Consider the following 15,225-nt stretch of genomic DNA (forward strand, 5'->3'; position numbering starts at 1 on the left):
GATGCACTGAGTGGCGTGTTTTTTTGTTTGCTTGTTTATTTATTTTTAGATTTCTATACAGTCCTTCATTTGAAGATCACAGGGCAGTTTACAATATATGGACACAAAAATGCATAACATAGTAGCAAACAAAAACAGTAACCCCTCCACAGTTTAAAAGGCCATAGATTGTTTAATCAGCCTGGCATAAGAGAAATGTGGTGTAAAAAGATACGTTACGAGGGTGCCAGGCAAGCCTCCCAGGGGAGAGCATTCCACAAGTGGGAAGTCACCGTGTCGCTCAGATTTTGAGTGCAGGTTCCAGGTTGGTTCATATGGAGAGAAGCAGTCCTTGAGGTACTGCAGTCCCGAGCCTTTTAAGGCTTTATGGGTCAAAACCAGCACTTTGCATTGAGCCTGGAAACTAATTGGTAGCCAGTGCAGTCAGGCCAGGATTGGCATTGTATATATGTCTTGTCCTGATGAGCAATCTGGCTGCTGCATTCTGCACCAGCTGAATCTTCCAAACCGTCTTCAGAGGCAGCCCCGTGTATAATGCATTGCAGTAATCTAACCTAGAGGTTACAAGAGCATAGATAACAGAAGTTAGATAACTATCCCTGTCCAGATGGGGTGCAGCTGGACCACCAGCCGCACCGTGCCTATGAGGGGAACGTGGTGGTGACTCTGGACGTTAGCCAGGCCCTTCCTGTGAGTCATCCCAGCTGTGGTGGATGTCACCTGGCCCTCCTTATGGGGCAGGGGCAGGCAGGCTTAATGCCTCGACCGGTGCCTAGCAGCTGACTTAGATCTACTTACTTTAATCAAACTTGCTCTCAAGTAAGTGTGTATAGGATTACAATCTGAACACCCCTCTCCTCTTTTTGCCATCAATGTCTCTTCCTGCCCTGATTTCATGCTGCCAGATGCATTTTCAGAGTAAGCATTACTATTGCTAGCATCATTTTCAACCACCAAGTATTTAGAAATACTTAAATGCAAGCAAAATATTATATGGATATTATTAGTATATTTCTAACCCTGGTCACATATCTATAATACTGCTCATACATAACTGTTTACTCTTTTCTTTCATAACAAAAATATATGCATGTCAGAGGTTTACCTAGGGGACCTGGAGTACTTGATGTATGTTAACTTAGTGACATTTATTTATTATTAAAGTTGTATCCCGCCCTTCCTCTCAAAGTACCCCAGGCCTCCAAATTTTCAAGTAACAATTCCATGCTGAATTTTAGGTGCAGTGTACTTTCTTTTTCTGTAGGAATCAGTCTTTTTTCCCATTCTTGTCCCTCCAGCAACAACAGAGAGCCTGGTTTTTGGAGGCCCTAAGAGCCCAGTATTGTCTTGATGAAAGATCAGATCTGGCAAGGGAAGGGCAAAGGGTCTCATTTTTTGAAGTAGAGACATCCCTAAAGGACAGACCAAGAACAAGGAGAGACATCCTGGGAAGATACTTCATTTCTTCACAATGTTGAATTCCTCCCACTATTTTCCACAATAAACTTATATTGTGTCTTATGGCTATAGGATGTGTTTCTAACATCCTCTTTGCAGAATTTTTCACAGCAGCAGCCGCTTGTCTTCAGCTTGTCAGTTTCTTCATTGCACAGCAAGAACTATTAAATTCCTCAGAAAATTCCTGCTGTTCACATGGAACACTTTGGTGCTGTGCCAGGATATGGTCATAAGGGATCTACAGATACCGCTCTTAGCATTTGTTTCTCTTGTGTATATCCTGTAGAAAGATTTCAGTGTGCTTATAGCTTCCAGAATAATTCAATACATTGTTATAAACTTGAGAAGTGTTTGTTTTCCAGCTGATGGTTCATTTCCATCAAATTGGCTTTGATTACTATTTTAAAAATAAATTGTTTGTCTATATATTTGTAACCTAGATTGCATGAAGAATTGAAAGAGGCTGTTGAAAAGCAGTTGGAGGCTCTACAAGCTGGTCCTTCCTCAGGGGATGGTACATTCATGGATGAAAATATAATAAGAAACCTTCAAGACCAGTTACAACTAGCAAATAAAGTGAGTGGATTCAAACATCTAGACTGCCTTGGTTCTTTGACTCTTTTGTATGTAGTTTTAAAGCATATTTCCTCAGAATTGGCCCTTCCCCTCCTTTTACTTTGTTTTTATTTTTGGTGAAGGTAACATGCACTTCTCAAAGTAAACTTTTGTCAGGATTTTTAAGCTTGCTTTTAATTTCAGGATTTTATCTTATTGGTAATCTGTGAACCTCTAAGGTCTGTTGAAGATGATATAATAAGTTCTGGTGTATTGAATGAAGTGTTGGATTAGGACCTGCGGAACCAGGGATCAAATCCCCACTTAGCCGTGAAGCTTACTGGGTGACCTTGGGGCAGTCGCTCACTCTCAGCCTAACCCACTTCAGTGTTGTAATGAGGGTAAAATGGGAAAGAATAGAACTGTGTATACCACCTTGAAGCCCTTGGAGGAAAGGTGGGAATTAATTAATTAATTAATTAATCTTCACAGTTGAATTACATTTTTGGCGGCTAGGTTGCAATTGAATAGAATTGCTTACTGTTTAAATATATAGCATATAGGAAACATGTAAGTAATAAGTACCATCGCTTTGGGAGGCAAGTGGGAATATATTGCCGTATCTGCATAATGCAGAGTGGCTTTGTAGAAAAATAACAATCTCGCTTTCAGTTTTCTGAATTATAAGCACTAAGCAGAAACAAAGTTTCTCATATACTATATTTGCTTTTATTTTTGTAGGAAAAGGAACATGCAGTAGAACTTTGGCAGACAGTATCACAGGAGTTGGAGCGACTTCAGCAGATATATCATGCACACATGACAGAAGCACAGATTCATATTGCTGAAAGTCAAAAACAAAAAGTAATTCATTTTATTGTAATAGCTATGTATTAAAATTTGATTAAAACTTCAGTCCTCTTTTATGGTGGGTGTGAGACTCCATGGGACTTGCTCTGCTACAACCAAAGCCATATCGGGTCCTTCTGGCTGGGATGGGAAGTAGGAAGATAGAATTTTGTTCTCTTTGTCCCAGTGGGAGGGACATGCCAGCTATGTAGCTGGTGTAAATTCAGACTCAATCCATTGACATGTCGGGAAACTAGGAGGCTTTGGGTCCTTGTTCATGGTCTGTCCCCATCATGCCCATCCCATGTAACATCCTGTTTCAGACCATCCAGTGAATGGTGCATCTATTCCAGCAGACTTTTCTGTCAGGATTTGGGGGGCATAAGTGTTGTCCTGAGGGCAGAGCTTCTGTCCTTTGGCAAAGCAGCTCTTTAATTGTTTCCATAAGCTCTTCATCTGGTACTTAACTGACTTCTGGATTGCTTTTGTAAAAGCAAAAACATGATTGTTTCTTCTTTCCTTGAGATTTCAGAGATTGTCTTCAGAATGTGACATCGGTGAATTCTGAAGATCTAAAAACTAAGGCATATTAGAAAAGGAGCACACTTACTATGGCTTCAAAACTCCTCATTTTGAAACCCATCTATGGATTTTCAGAGGTTAATTGCAGGGTTACCTCCCTTTAACTTACACAGCTTTTATACATAGGACCCATTTACTACCACACACACACGTGCAACTATTGGTTCTGGTGCAAATACCTCGCATCTGGCTGCAGAATGTTCAACCACAGCTTGGCATTGACTGACTACTTTGTGTGTACATTTTTCCATTTCTTTCACACACAAAAAACAATAGGGACTGAAATATACCATTATTGCTTTTTCTGCTGCTGTGTATTTCTTTTGAAATATCTGGCTAACTATCAAAGAGAGAATTCTGGAAGACAGCCAGTGGTAATGTATACAATATAGTAATAGTACTTAAATGTTTAAAATGTTAAGCTTGAGCATTTATTTTTATGTTGATGATAAATTCTTTAGATTATAATTACATGCTCTGCATCTTCTTTTTAGGATCAATTGACAAGCTTTCAGCAACTAACAAAGCAACTGCATTTCAGCAACGAAAAAACAGAGTCAGTAAGTGAAACACTGAACATTATAATAACATCTTGAAACTGTTGTAGCCCATCTCATTTGAATGTCCATTAAAAAGAGGAAAATATATAAAACAAATGCAAATAGCTCCAAAGCAGATTCTAGGCACTTCTTATCTGTGTATATTATAAACCCTACCTTATTTTTTAACGACTATGCCATATTTTCTACTTCATATTTAATCTGTTTTAATTTATTTGTTTGATAACATAATTGGCCCTTGCTCTGGAAAATTAGGTCAGATTTGCGTCACCATGAAGAAGCAAGCCTCTGTCTGTGAAACCACATTTATTTACTTTTATTCCCTAGAGTTTTTTTATTATCATTCAATTTTACAATTTTCTGTTTCCTCTACTTCTCCTTCACTTTTTGTGTCAACTCTGTTAGAGGGTAGTGAAAATGATTAGTGGTTGTAAAAGAGAGCATGAACACCGCATAGGGTACAAAGTTGTTTTATATATGATATGAAAACGCAGTACGACATAAGTTGACAATACACTAAAAAAGGCAAATGATATAAATAGCTACATTTAAGAGAGAATTAAGAGGTTTAAATGGAAAGTGGAGAACTTGTGAAGAAGATAGTCAAGTCAACTGTAAGCAAAGAACAATTTTTTGAAAAGCAAATTCTTACTTCTTGAGGTACAAATGTGTAACCAGAACTTTTAAAACTTTCTGCTGCAGGTCTTGGCGTCAAAGAAAAATATATCCACCATACTATGTTTACTGATTATTATTATTTTTTGTTCTTTGGAATGTATTAAAACACTTTTCCATTCTTGTAGCTTAATCAGGTATTTAAGAAGACTGTAACAGAACAGAATGTAGAACTGGACGAGCTACGCAAGCAACAGAGGTATAAATGAGATTTCTGAAACCTACTTTTATTTCATGAGCCCTAGTAGCTTGTTCTACCTTGTTCATTAAATCCATCTAACGTCACAGAAATAGCAAACTATGTGACAGTGGTTCATATCCAGAGGCGACTTTTGAATGAGCAAAAAGTTTTTGTGCAATGAAAACTTCATTCTAGTCCACTGCGCTCCATGCACTACGCATCCCTTCTTGTCCCTAACTCTTTTGAGGGGTTGCAGTGGGGAATCTGAAAATAAAGACCTTGCCTGGTAATAGTGAAAGTGCCTTCTGCTTATGCGATCGCATATTCTAAGTACCATTCCACTATGATTAAACTGTAGTGGTTGTGTGTATTATTGATTCTTAATCAACTGGACTTCTCTGCCACCCTTCCCCTCTGCAGGGAGGTGGGACCAATTCGGATGGTCCCCCGCCGCTTAATGGATCCAAATGGTTTCCAGAAAGTGGTAGGGGATGCTTTATCCCATGTTGATGGCCTTTCAGCTGATTTGCTGGTGGCCCGCTGGAATGCGGAGTTAACCAGGGCTATTGACTGTCTGGCTCCGAAGCGCCCTCTCCGATTGCATGGAGCCCAGACAGCCCCGTGGTTTTCTTCAGAGCTGAGGGTGAGGAAACAATCGCTGAGACGGCTAGAGCGCCGGTGGCAGAAAACTCATTCTGAATCAGCAAAAATCATGTCCACTTCTCTTACATTAGCATGTACCTTTCCTGAACCAAAAGCCATTTGATGAGCAGAATGGCAGCACTGGATTTTGCACAATGGGATTATTACCTTTTTTTTTTTTTGCGTCACCATGAAGAAGCAAGTAAATATTTGCATAAATAATTGATTGCCATAGCCTTAGGGGCTTCTTTTTGTATAAGTAGTAGTGGATGAGAGTGAATAAATATTTTAAATATTTTAATGTACAGTAGTACCTTGGGTTACAGACGCTTCAGGTTACAGACTTCACTAACCCAGAAATAGTACCTCAGGTTAAGAACTTTGCTTCAGGATGAGAACAGAAATTGTGTGGCAGTGGTGCAGCGGCAGCGGGAGGCCCCATTAGCTAAAGTGGTATCTCAGGTTAAGAACAGTTTCAGGTTAAGAACGGACCTCCAGAACGAATTAAGTACTTAACCTGAGGTATCACTGTAATGGTCCTGTCCATGCAACAGAACTAAGCACAGAAACGTGGCAGTTTACTGCATATCAGATTAAAGTTTTTAGCTATAAGTGGAAGTGTAGCTGTGTAAGCAAACCTAGTAGATTGGTTAAGTGGATGTTTTCCCTATTGCTGCATTGCTGTGTCCTGCTATTCTGTGCTGCTGTTTCCCCCCTCATATTTCTGTTTTTTGTGATTTTGTTTTATGATATTTTTTTAACCTGCCCTGGGACCATTTGGTGAGGGATCTCTTCTGAGGAAAATACATACAGTGGTGCCTCGCAAGACGAAATTAATTCGTTCCGCGAGTTTTTTCGTCTAGCGAATTTTTCATCTTGCGAAGCACGGTTTCCCATAGGAATGCATTGAAATTCAATTAATGCGTTCCTATGGTCAAAAAAAGTCCAAACAAAGCCAAATTTGGTACAACAATAGTTTATTAACTGCTCTTTAAAGTCACACATACTTTAAAGAGCATATCAAAAATTGAAGGAACAATAAATTAAGTTTCTAAACATGACAGAAAAACATTTAAAAATCAACAAAGTGTACTGTACATACATTTTCTAAGACTCTGGGGTACCACTCGAAGAAGGTTCCTCTTCCACTCTTTGCTTCTTGCTGAGGAACCTGTCCATGGTCTGCTGCTTCATCCGCCTTTTCAGCAGCTCCCTGAGAGGCAACATGACCGTCGTATCAAAAGTGTTCGCTTGGTCATGTGCCACGTGCTTGTTAGGGTGGTGCCGCTCTGCAAAAGCCTGCACCTCCTTCCACTTCTGGCAAATGTCCCTCAGTTCTTTGGAGGACGGCCGTTCCTCAGTTGCTTCCTCCTCTTCCAGCGAGGCCTGCTCCTGCGCAACCTCTGCCTGCAGTTCAACCAGCTCCTGGGTGGTCAGCTCGTGGTCGTGCTCCTCCACCAGCTCGCTGACGTCCTCCTCTGTGACCTCCAGGCCCATGGTCCTCCCCCAAGGCAACAATGTCCTGCACCACTGTTGACTCTGGTGCATCAGAGTCACTTGCTGCCACACAGTCCGGCCACAGGCTGCGCCAAGCGCAATTCAAATTTCTCTGGCTGATCCCGTTCCAGGCCGTGGTGATCATCTTCAAGCAGGTGACGATGTCGAAGTGGTCCTTCCAGAATTCCCGCAGGGTGATGGTGGTGCAATCAGTCACCTCGAAGCATCGCCTGAAAAGCTCCTTGGTGTAGAGTTTTTTGAAATTGGCGATGACCTGCTGATCCATCGGCTGGAGCAGTGGCGTGGTGTTAGGCGGCAGGAACATGATGTTGATGAAGCTGAACTCCTCCAACAAGTCCACCTCAAGGCCTTTAGGATGAGCAGGAGCATTGTCCATCAGAAGCAAAGCCTTCAGCGGCAGGTCGTTGTCCAGCAGGTACTGTTTGACAGCAGGGCCAAAAGCAAGATTGACCCAGTCCACAAACAGCACACGTGTGACCCAAGCCTTGCTGTTGGATCGCCACATGACACTCAGCCGCTCCTTGTCGACCTTGTGTTTCTTGAAGGCCCGTGGGTTCTCCGAGTGGTACACCAGCAGGGGCTTGATCTTCAGGTCGCCGCTTGCGTTGGCACAGAAGAGCAGGGTCAGGCGGTCCTTCATGGGCTTGTGGCCAGGCAACTTGGCCTCCTCCTGTGTGATGAAAGTCCTTTTGGGCATCCTCTTCCAAAACAGCCCGGTCTCGTCGCAGTTGAAGACCTGCTGTGGAACGTAGCCCTCCGTCTTCACAACCTCCAGGAACTCCAAGGCAAAGTCTTCAGCCGCAGGAACATCAGAACTGGCAGCCTCTCCATGCCTGACCACGCTGTGGATTCCAGATCTTGCCTTGAAACGGTCAAACCAGCCTCTGCTTGCCTTGAAGACTTCTGGCTCGCCTGAGGTTCCTGGCTGTTCCCGGATGAGGTCTGCGTGCAAGGCCTTGGCCTTCTCACAAATCACGGCCTCAGTCACTGTGTCCCCTGCACGCTGCTTCTCTTCTAACCAGATGAGCAGTAACTTCTCGACCTCCTCCAGAACAGCTGGGCAGTTCTTCACGATCCTGGTGACTCCCTTGGCTGCATCAGTCGCAAGGATCTTCTCCCTCATCTTCAGGATGGTCCCGATGGTCGATGGGTTCCTGCCGTACTCCCTGGCGAGGTCCGTCACACGCATTCCACCGTCGTGCTTCCAGATGATCTCCTTCATTTCCAGCGTCACCTTCTCCTTCTTCCTCTCGCTGGCCTCCGCAGCAGCAGCAGCAGTCTTCTTGGGTCCCATGGCAGCACAGCTCTTACCTTCGTAAACTCAGAAAAAGAAAAAGAAAATCAGCAATTCAAACCCAGAACCAAGTCCTTGAATTCCAAACACCCAACCCAAAATCCAAAAACCCCCAAAAAAGTTTTAAAAGTTTATCTTACGAAATGGCTGCAAATCACCAAAGTCTTCAAAATCCTCAAATGGCTGCAAAAGAAGTTTTGGGAAAGCTTTAAAAATCACCAAAGTCTTCAAAAGCCTCAACTGTTCCCCCAGCCCCTCCCCAACTGTTGCAAACCCGTCCTCAACTGTTCCCCCATCCACCCAGCACACAGAAATTCAAACCCAGAATTTTTTTCAAAAAAAAACAACATGGCCCAATGGTCACAGAAAACCATAAAAATTCAAAAAAAACCACACAAGCTCCCAGATTCTTGCAAACCCCTCCCCAGCTGTTCCCCCAGCCACCCAGCACACAGAAATTCAAACCCAGAAATTTTTTCAAAAAAAAAACAACATGGCCCAATGGTCACAGAAAACCATAAAAATTCAAAAAAAAAAAAAAAAAAAAACACCACACAAGCTCCCAGATTCTTGGAAACCCCTCCCCAGCTGTTCCCCCAGCCACCCAGCACACAGAAATTCAAACCCAGAATTCTTTTTCAAAAAAACCCAACATGGCCCAATGGTCACAGAAAACCATAAAAATTCAAAAAAAACCACACAAGCTCCCAGATTCTTGCAAACCCCTCCCCAGCTGTTTCCCCAGCCACCCAGCACACTGAAATTCAAAACCCAGAAAATGTTTTCAAAAAAACAACAACATGGCCCAATGGTCACAGAAAATCATAAAAATGCAGGAAAAAACCACACAAGCTCCCAGATTCTTGCAAACCCCTCCTCAACTGTTCCCCCATCCACCCAGCACACAGAAATTCAAACCCAGATTTTTTTTTCAAAAAAAAATAAACATGGCCCAATGGTCACAGAAAATCATAAAAATGCAGAAAAAAACCACACAAGCTTCCAGATTCTTGCAAACCTCTCCCCAACACCAAGTCCTTGAATTCTAAACACCCCAACCCAAAATCCAAAAACCACCAAAAAAAGTTTGCAAACAGCTGCAAAAGAAGTTTTGGAAAAGCTTCAAAAATTCAGCAAACTCTTTAAAAAGCTCAAAAAGGCCACCACACCGCGTGCAATGTGTTGCTCCTCGAAGTCAAGTCGCAACTGCACCTCTTCCAGCAATGCACCCTGGGTATTAACGGTTTTACGAAAAAGGAAACAAACTTGCAAGACGTTTTCATCTTGCGAAGCAAGCCCATAGGGAAATTCGTCTTGCGAAGCAACTCGAAAACGAAAAAACCTTTCATCTTGCGAGTTTTTTGTCTTGCAAGGCGTTCGTCTTGCGGGGCACCACTGTACCTACATACCAGATTCTGTTAAGGCCTGTGGAGATATGAAAATGCTTGCCTAATATCAATGGGCATGAAGTTCCAGAGAGTAGGTGCTGCCACACTAAAATATCAGTTCCTTACAAGTGTGGAATACTTTTTAAAGTGCCAGTTCCACAGATCAAAGGAGTCAATGGGTATATATGGATAAGATGATACTTGAAGTAATCTGGTCCAGAGCTGTTAAAGACTTTATATGCTAATAGGAACACCTTACATTTGGCCCAGTAATGAATCAGCAGCTAGCCCAGGTCTTGAAAGCCACAAAGATTGTATCTAAAGCCTCCAACAGAGAAGCAGGAACACGGCTGCAGTACCATTCTCTTGCTCTTAGAAAGGGGTGTTTATCATGGTGACTAAGATTGGCTTAGTCTCAGGGCTGGGCCTGAACGCAGAGTAAAATATGTAGAGAAAATGTTTTAATTATTCAGGTGTGAACAATAAATATCTGTTGAAAGCCACAGATTGCAGTAGCACCTGCTGATGGAAACTGCTACTTCACTTTGTAATTCCCTGTACAGTTTTGTTAGAGCGTATGTCCTATTTCATATAGAGATGGTGTTATTGCTGAAAAGTGCTTCACAGAAGTTTCATAAGAAAATAAGAAGGGCCCTGCTGGATCAGATCAAAGCTTTATCTGGTTTATCTGACCCTTTCCCACAGTGACCAGTCAGATGGTTTTTGGAAGCCCACAAGCAGGACTTGGAGGGCAGTAGTTATTTTTTGCTGTTCCCCAATGACTTCTTAAAAGAGGCATAAGAATTTTGGTCCTGGGGTGGTATACAGCTCTCATGACTAGCTTTCACTGATAGATTTATCCTTCATTAATTTGTCTAATCCCCTTGTAAAGCCATCAGAGTTGGTGGCCACATTTGTGAAAGTGAATGCCATAGTTTGAGTACGTTCTGTGCACTGCAGCTGTTATAACGTGTATGGGCTCAGTATCTGAGAAATCTCCATACGCATACCACGTTATCTTTGGATCCATGCTGCTTTCGTTGAGATACTGAGGTCAGTTCCTTTCAGACAGTTTGGCACCCACATAGAGACCTGGCTGCATGAAAGCAGTTTTAGCAGTAATCTTGCCACTGATTCACAGATAAAGCAGATGGAGGAGATACAAAATAGACAAACATGCATTTTTATTGGTCCAATGTAAATGTTTTCAGTATGGGAAAATATTGTTTGATTATACAGTTTAGTTAAGATGAAATAAGTAATTGTGATTAGTAACTCTAATCTGCTTTTTTACAATAAAGTAAAAAAAATTAAGAGTGCTTATTTTTACGTGTAGACAATCCAAGTTGGACTTGAGAACAGCAGCTGCTAAGGTTGATGAAATGACCAGACTGATTGAGAATCTTCAGGCCCAGGTAGATAGAAAGGTATGTCATGCTACTTCTGATTTCAAACACAAGGCATTAATCAGACTTTGGTTGGTTGGCTCCTCTTTTTAAAAAAATCCAATAGAAGCTCTGATAATAATTTCTGAATGACTTCTGTGGCTTCCAGGAAGAAGAGGTGCTTGCTGCTCAGGAAAGAGAGGAAGCATCAGACAAACGCTTGCATCAGTTGCAATCTAGCGTAAAAGAACTGGAGAAAAGGTAGAACATTAATTGATATAAGGAGTGTGTTTTTGTTTGATTCTCTGGCACCATAAGGAGGAGCATTGAGAAATTCAAATTCTTTTTGTTGTTGTTGCTTAAGCCATTACAGATATGTTCTTTCATCGAATATAGCTTATTAGACTTATAATTAGGCTTGTTACTAACTGGACTTTTCTATGTATTGGATATAAAAGTACACTTCCATTGGTATACGGCGTCTTCTTCTCACTCCTTCTCCTTTCCTAACCAGTGCCTTCTGGTGTTCTGGACTTCAATTTCTATCATCCCTCACTGTTGACGGGCTGATGGGAGATGTAGTCCAAAACAACTGGGAGGCCACAAAATTGAGGAAGGCTGTGTGTGAGTATTAGAGTAGGTAATATAAAACTACATCCAAAGATATTCTTGCAAACGTTTGGGAACTGCTGTAGAACATGCTTCTTAACATGCATGGACACCTGTGATTATTTTCCTTCCATTCCTTGGTGGCAAGTGTATGTTTGAACATTGCCTCTGAAGTTAATCTCTGTTTCTACTTTATGCGTTAAAGAGAGGTATTGGAAAGGTTTAAGCTATATTGCAAAAACTATAGATCCAATCCACAAATTCATGCATACCTGCCAACCAGATTTCTGGTTCTGTTGAATTTGACAGAAACTCACCACCAGTTGCTAAAGGAGAAGATGGCATTGCTCCAGTCCATACTGAAAGAGGCAATCAATGTTAAATACTGATCCAGTCTAGAAAGTTCACTATGCATGCACCCCTGGTTGCTAAATGCAAGATTTTATACCAGGTATTATCTTTTTGCATGCACTGATTGTATCCACAAAGCAATCCACATGCTAAATTTTAATTTTTAATCTGATGCTTGTCACTGTAGGGGAGTGTTAAGCTGGTGTTGTGGATGTGTTTCTAGGCACGCTTACGTGGAAATAAGTTGAATTTAAATCAAGAGAATAGTTTTTAATCCTAGAGCAACATAATACAGATCTTGGGAGGTCATTCTTAATAGTTTCTTAGAGCTTTGTCCTTCATTTTTGTTGTTGTTGCCATCTCTTAGCTGGCTCCATCATACAAGTTGACAAATTGCTTTTTCCATTTGAATGTGTGAAAAGGGTTTATGTGCTGAAAATTACTGTCAATAAAAGCAGAATGATCTTAATAAGTGCATCTCCATGTACAGGCTTGGGTCCTCAGGAGTGGGACCAATTTATACCAGGCACTGAGTGTTAGGTTTGGAATATCATCCATTTAGAATTGAGTAGTATGCTTATTAGTGAGTTGGTGGAACTCCTGAATAAAGCGTTTCTTACATTATATATAGGACACCACAGGAAGCTTGGTGTTAAGTCTTAATTCAGGTAACCTTCCAAACCACCAGAAAAGAACCTCTAGGCCATAGTTTGGAGGATTATTTTAAATGAGTTCAAATTAACAAATGATTGTATGTGATCAGTGAGCAAACCAGAATACAAAACCACAACTGGGATGTGCATCAAAATGTTGTAATTTGGAGTACTCCCATTTCCAGGATACTCTGTTCTATTCTCTCTCCCATCCTAAGTTTCTGGATTCCCTGCCCCATCTCCCAAGTCAGTCAGAATTCTGTGGCCACTAAAGGTAAAGGGCCCCTGGATGGTTAAGTCCAGTCAAAAGTGGCTATGGGGTGCGACACTCATCTTGCTTTCAGACCAAGGGAGCCAGTGTTTGTCCATAGACAGCTTTCTTCGACTTGTTGATCCTTTGAAAGAATTATCAAGGGCAGTTCCACATGGTGTCATAGCAATAGTTAAGGTTGCACAGATGTACATATCAGTCATGAGATCTGAATCTGAAAGAGCTTGTCACTTTGCCAGGAAAAATTGTTGAACTTCTGAAAACTAACCTTCAGAATCACTTCAAGATAGTGAAATGTGGCAAACCTTGTCCTCTCTAGATTACAAGAGCTGACAATTGAATGTAGTTTCAATCCTAGATTTAGCTTCAATCAGTTAAGTGGTCCTTGTTCTGATATGCAGGCTTTGTGTAGCTGCCGAAGATTTAAAAGAGCTAAGAACAGAAAAAACAAACCTAGAAAAACAAATCCAAGAGCTGACTGTGAAGTGCACTGTTATAGAAAGGGAGAAGAATGATGCTATGGAAGAAGCTTGTAAGAACATCCAACTCTTAGAAGAAGCTAATCTGCAAAAGAGTCAGGTAAACAAAGCACCAAGGGACCAATTCTGCATATCTGAATATTCACTCTGGTTCTTTTTCTGAAATAGCTGGAATAATCCAGAACATGAGTGAGAGGTTACAATTTTGAACAGCCTCTTCAAAAAGGGGCCTTCTTAAAGCCACCTCAAACGTTCAATTATGTCTGAATAATGTAAGTATTTCTGACCAGTAGTTGCACACTTTAAGCATTATAATGCAAATTGTGTCTTGTGTAATACTATCATTTTTTACAGTCTTCATCATGCACTTTCAGGAAAAGTGACTTCCACCAGACACAGTACACATTTCAGAAGTGCCTGAATTCTCTTGGAGCAATGGTCTTACTTGAACATTAAATAAAACTTGGGATGTTTCATTGGGGCTCCCATTTTAGGGATCATCCTTTGGGTCATGTATTTTAAGCCTGTGACATCACATAGTTAGCATTTTAAAAATTTGAATCTTAGGGCATATATGTTTGCCACTAAGGCAGTTCAGGTAGCATAATCTGTATAAAGCTAGTGTAATTTTTTCTGTCAATTCTGAACCATCTTGCTAGTATGATGTACAGTAGTAAATAGAACTCTAAAGTGTAGCACTCTAGAGACAAACAACTTTTAAATATAGCCTGTAATACTCTTTTTTTAAAAATAGATTTTTTAAAGTCCATTTCATTTTGGGAGGGAAACTAATTTCTTATAACTTTGAAGTACTATACTTGTATTTTGACAATAAAAGCTAAACATAATGTTCTCTGACATGGAAAAGGGGGGTGATCCAGTCTGTCCTCTGCATGCAAGAGGAAGGCTACCAGAAGAAGGGAGCTGTCAATGGGAGAATTATGCACAAAGAAAGGGCATGGAGGACAAGGGCAAAATGTGATGAAGAACTGGATCATATACATATTGCTATTGTGCTCCACCAATGGAAGGAAGGACTTTTAGATTGGATCTCTCAGCTATGGGAATGTTAAAATGAAAGGTCTCTTGAGAATGCAGTTGTTTAAACTCAGAAGAAGGTTGGTTGAGAAATAGATACTGTATCTAGATTCTAGATTCTGGTAGGTAGCTGTGTTGGTCTGATGCAGTTGAAATAAATAAAAAAATTGTCCAGTAGCACCTTAGAGACCAACTATGTTCTGCACATGAAAGCTTATACCCAGAACATACTTAGTTGCTCTCTAAGCTGCTACTGGACAATTTTTTAAGATGTCTACATCTTAAAAAAGAGTGGAACTCTCTCTTTGTGTTGTCACTATATGAGAAATACAAAAGTTAGCTCATGGTGTAAAAAATCCATAGTATACAGTTAACTTAGGAGTGACACACAAGTAGAAATATGAAATATTATATATATATATATATATATATATATATATGAAATTGGAAAAGTGCATTTTAGAGTTCGTTAGTTTTCTGTTCACTAGAACACCATGGTCTTGCAACTGTTTAATTTTTTGAATTGTTACCTGGTTGTCCTCAACAGGAATATACTTAGTTTTTTAAGGACTATTCATTTCGTTTCCCATTTAGGCAATGATATGTGCAAAACAAAAAGAAGAGGAGATTGAAAATATGAAGGAAGCATTTTCTCATCTGCTTCAAGATGCTGCTTCAAGTACTAGAAAGGAAGTGAGTTGTGCTTAAAACTTTATTTATTGGAGAAAACATTTATA

At 40.8% G+C, this 15,225-nt stretch overlaps 2 protein-coding genes across 8 annotated transcripts in view; one reads left to right on the top strand and one right to left on the bottom strand.

Annotated features, from left to right (window-relative positions):
• Positions 1-15,225, top strand: part of SCLT1 (sodium channel and clathrin linker 1) — a 45,511-nt gene that overhangs the window by 9,314 nt on the left and 20,972 nt on the right. For all 7 annotated transcript variants that reach the window (XM_081021951.1, XM_081021952.1, XM_081021950.1 and 4 more), the window contains 8 exons: positions 1,899-2,034; positions 2,755-2,877; positions 3,939-4,004; positions 4,808-4,878; positions 11,039-11,129; positions 11,257-11,348; positions 13,373-13,550; positions 15,083-15,181. In XM_081021951.1, the coding sequence (XP_080878077.1) occupies positions 1,899-2,034; positions 2,755-2,877; positions 3,939-4,004; positions 4,808-4,878; positions 11,039-11,129; positions 11,257-11,348; positions 13,373-13,550; positions 15,083-15,181 (856 nt within the window). The remainder of the gene's footprint in view (positions 1-1,898; positions 2,035-2,754; positions 2,878-3,938; positions 4,005-4,807; positions 4,879-11,038; positions 11,130-11,256; positions 11,349-13,372; positions 13,551-15,082; positions 15,182-15,225) is intronic.
• LOC308485874 (uncharacterized protein) lies at positions 4-7,003 on the bottom strand. The gene is made up of 2 exons (XM_081022118.1): positions 6,314-7,003; positions 4-593 (listed from the first exon to the last, which is right to left on the bottom strand). The coding sequence occupies exon 1, from the start codon at positions 6,997-6,999 to the stop codon at positions 6,610-6,612; it is 390 nt and encodes a 129-aa protein (XP_080878244.1). The 5' UTR covers positions 7,000-7,003; the 3' UTR covers positions 4-593; positions 6,314-6,609.

This window comes from Podarcis pityusensis (assembly GCF_964106645.2).
Source record: "Podarcis pityusensis genome assembly, chromosome: 9".
Taxonomy (NCBI): Eukaryota; Metazoa; Chordata; class Lepidosauria; order Squamata; family Lacertidae; genus Podarcis; species Podarcis pityusensis.

Coding starts and splice junctions, on each gene's coding strand:
- LOC308485874 (XM_081022118.1), bottom strand. CDS start 6,999: ATGGGCCTGGAGGTCACAGAGGAGGACGTCAGCGAGCTGGTGGAGGAG.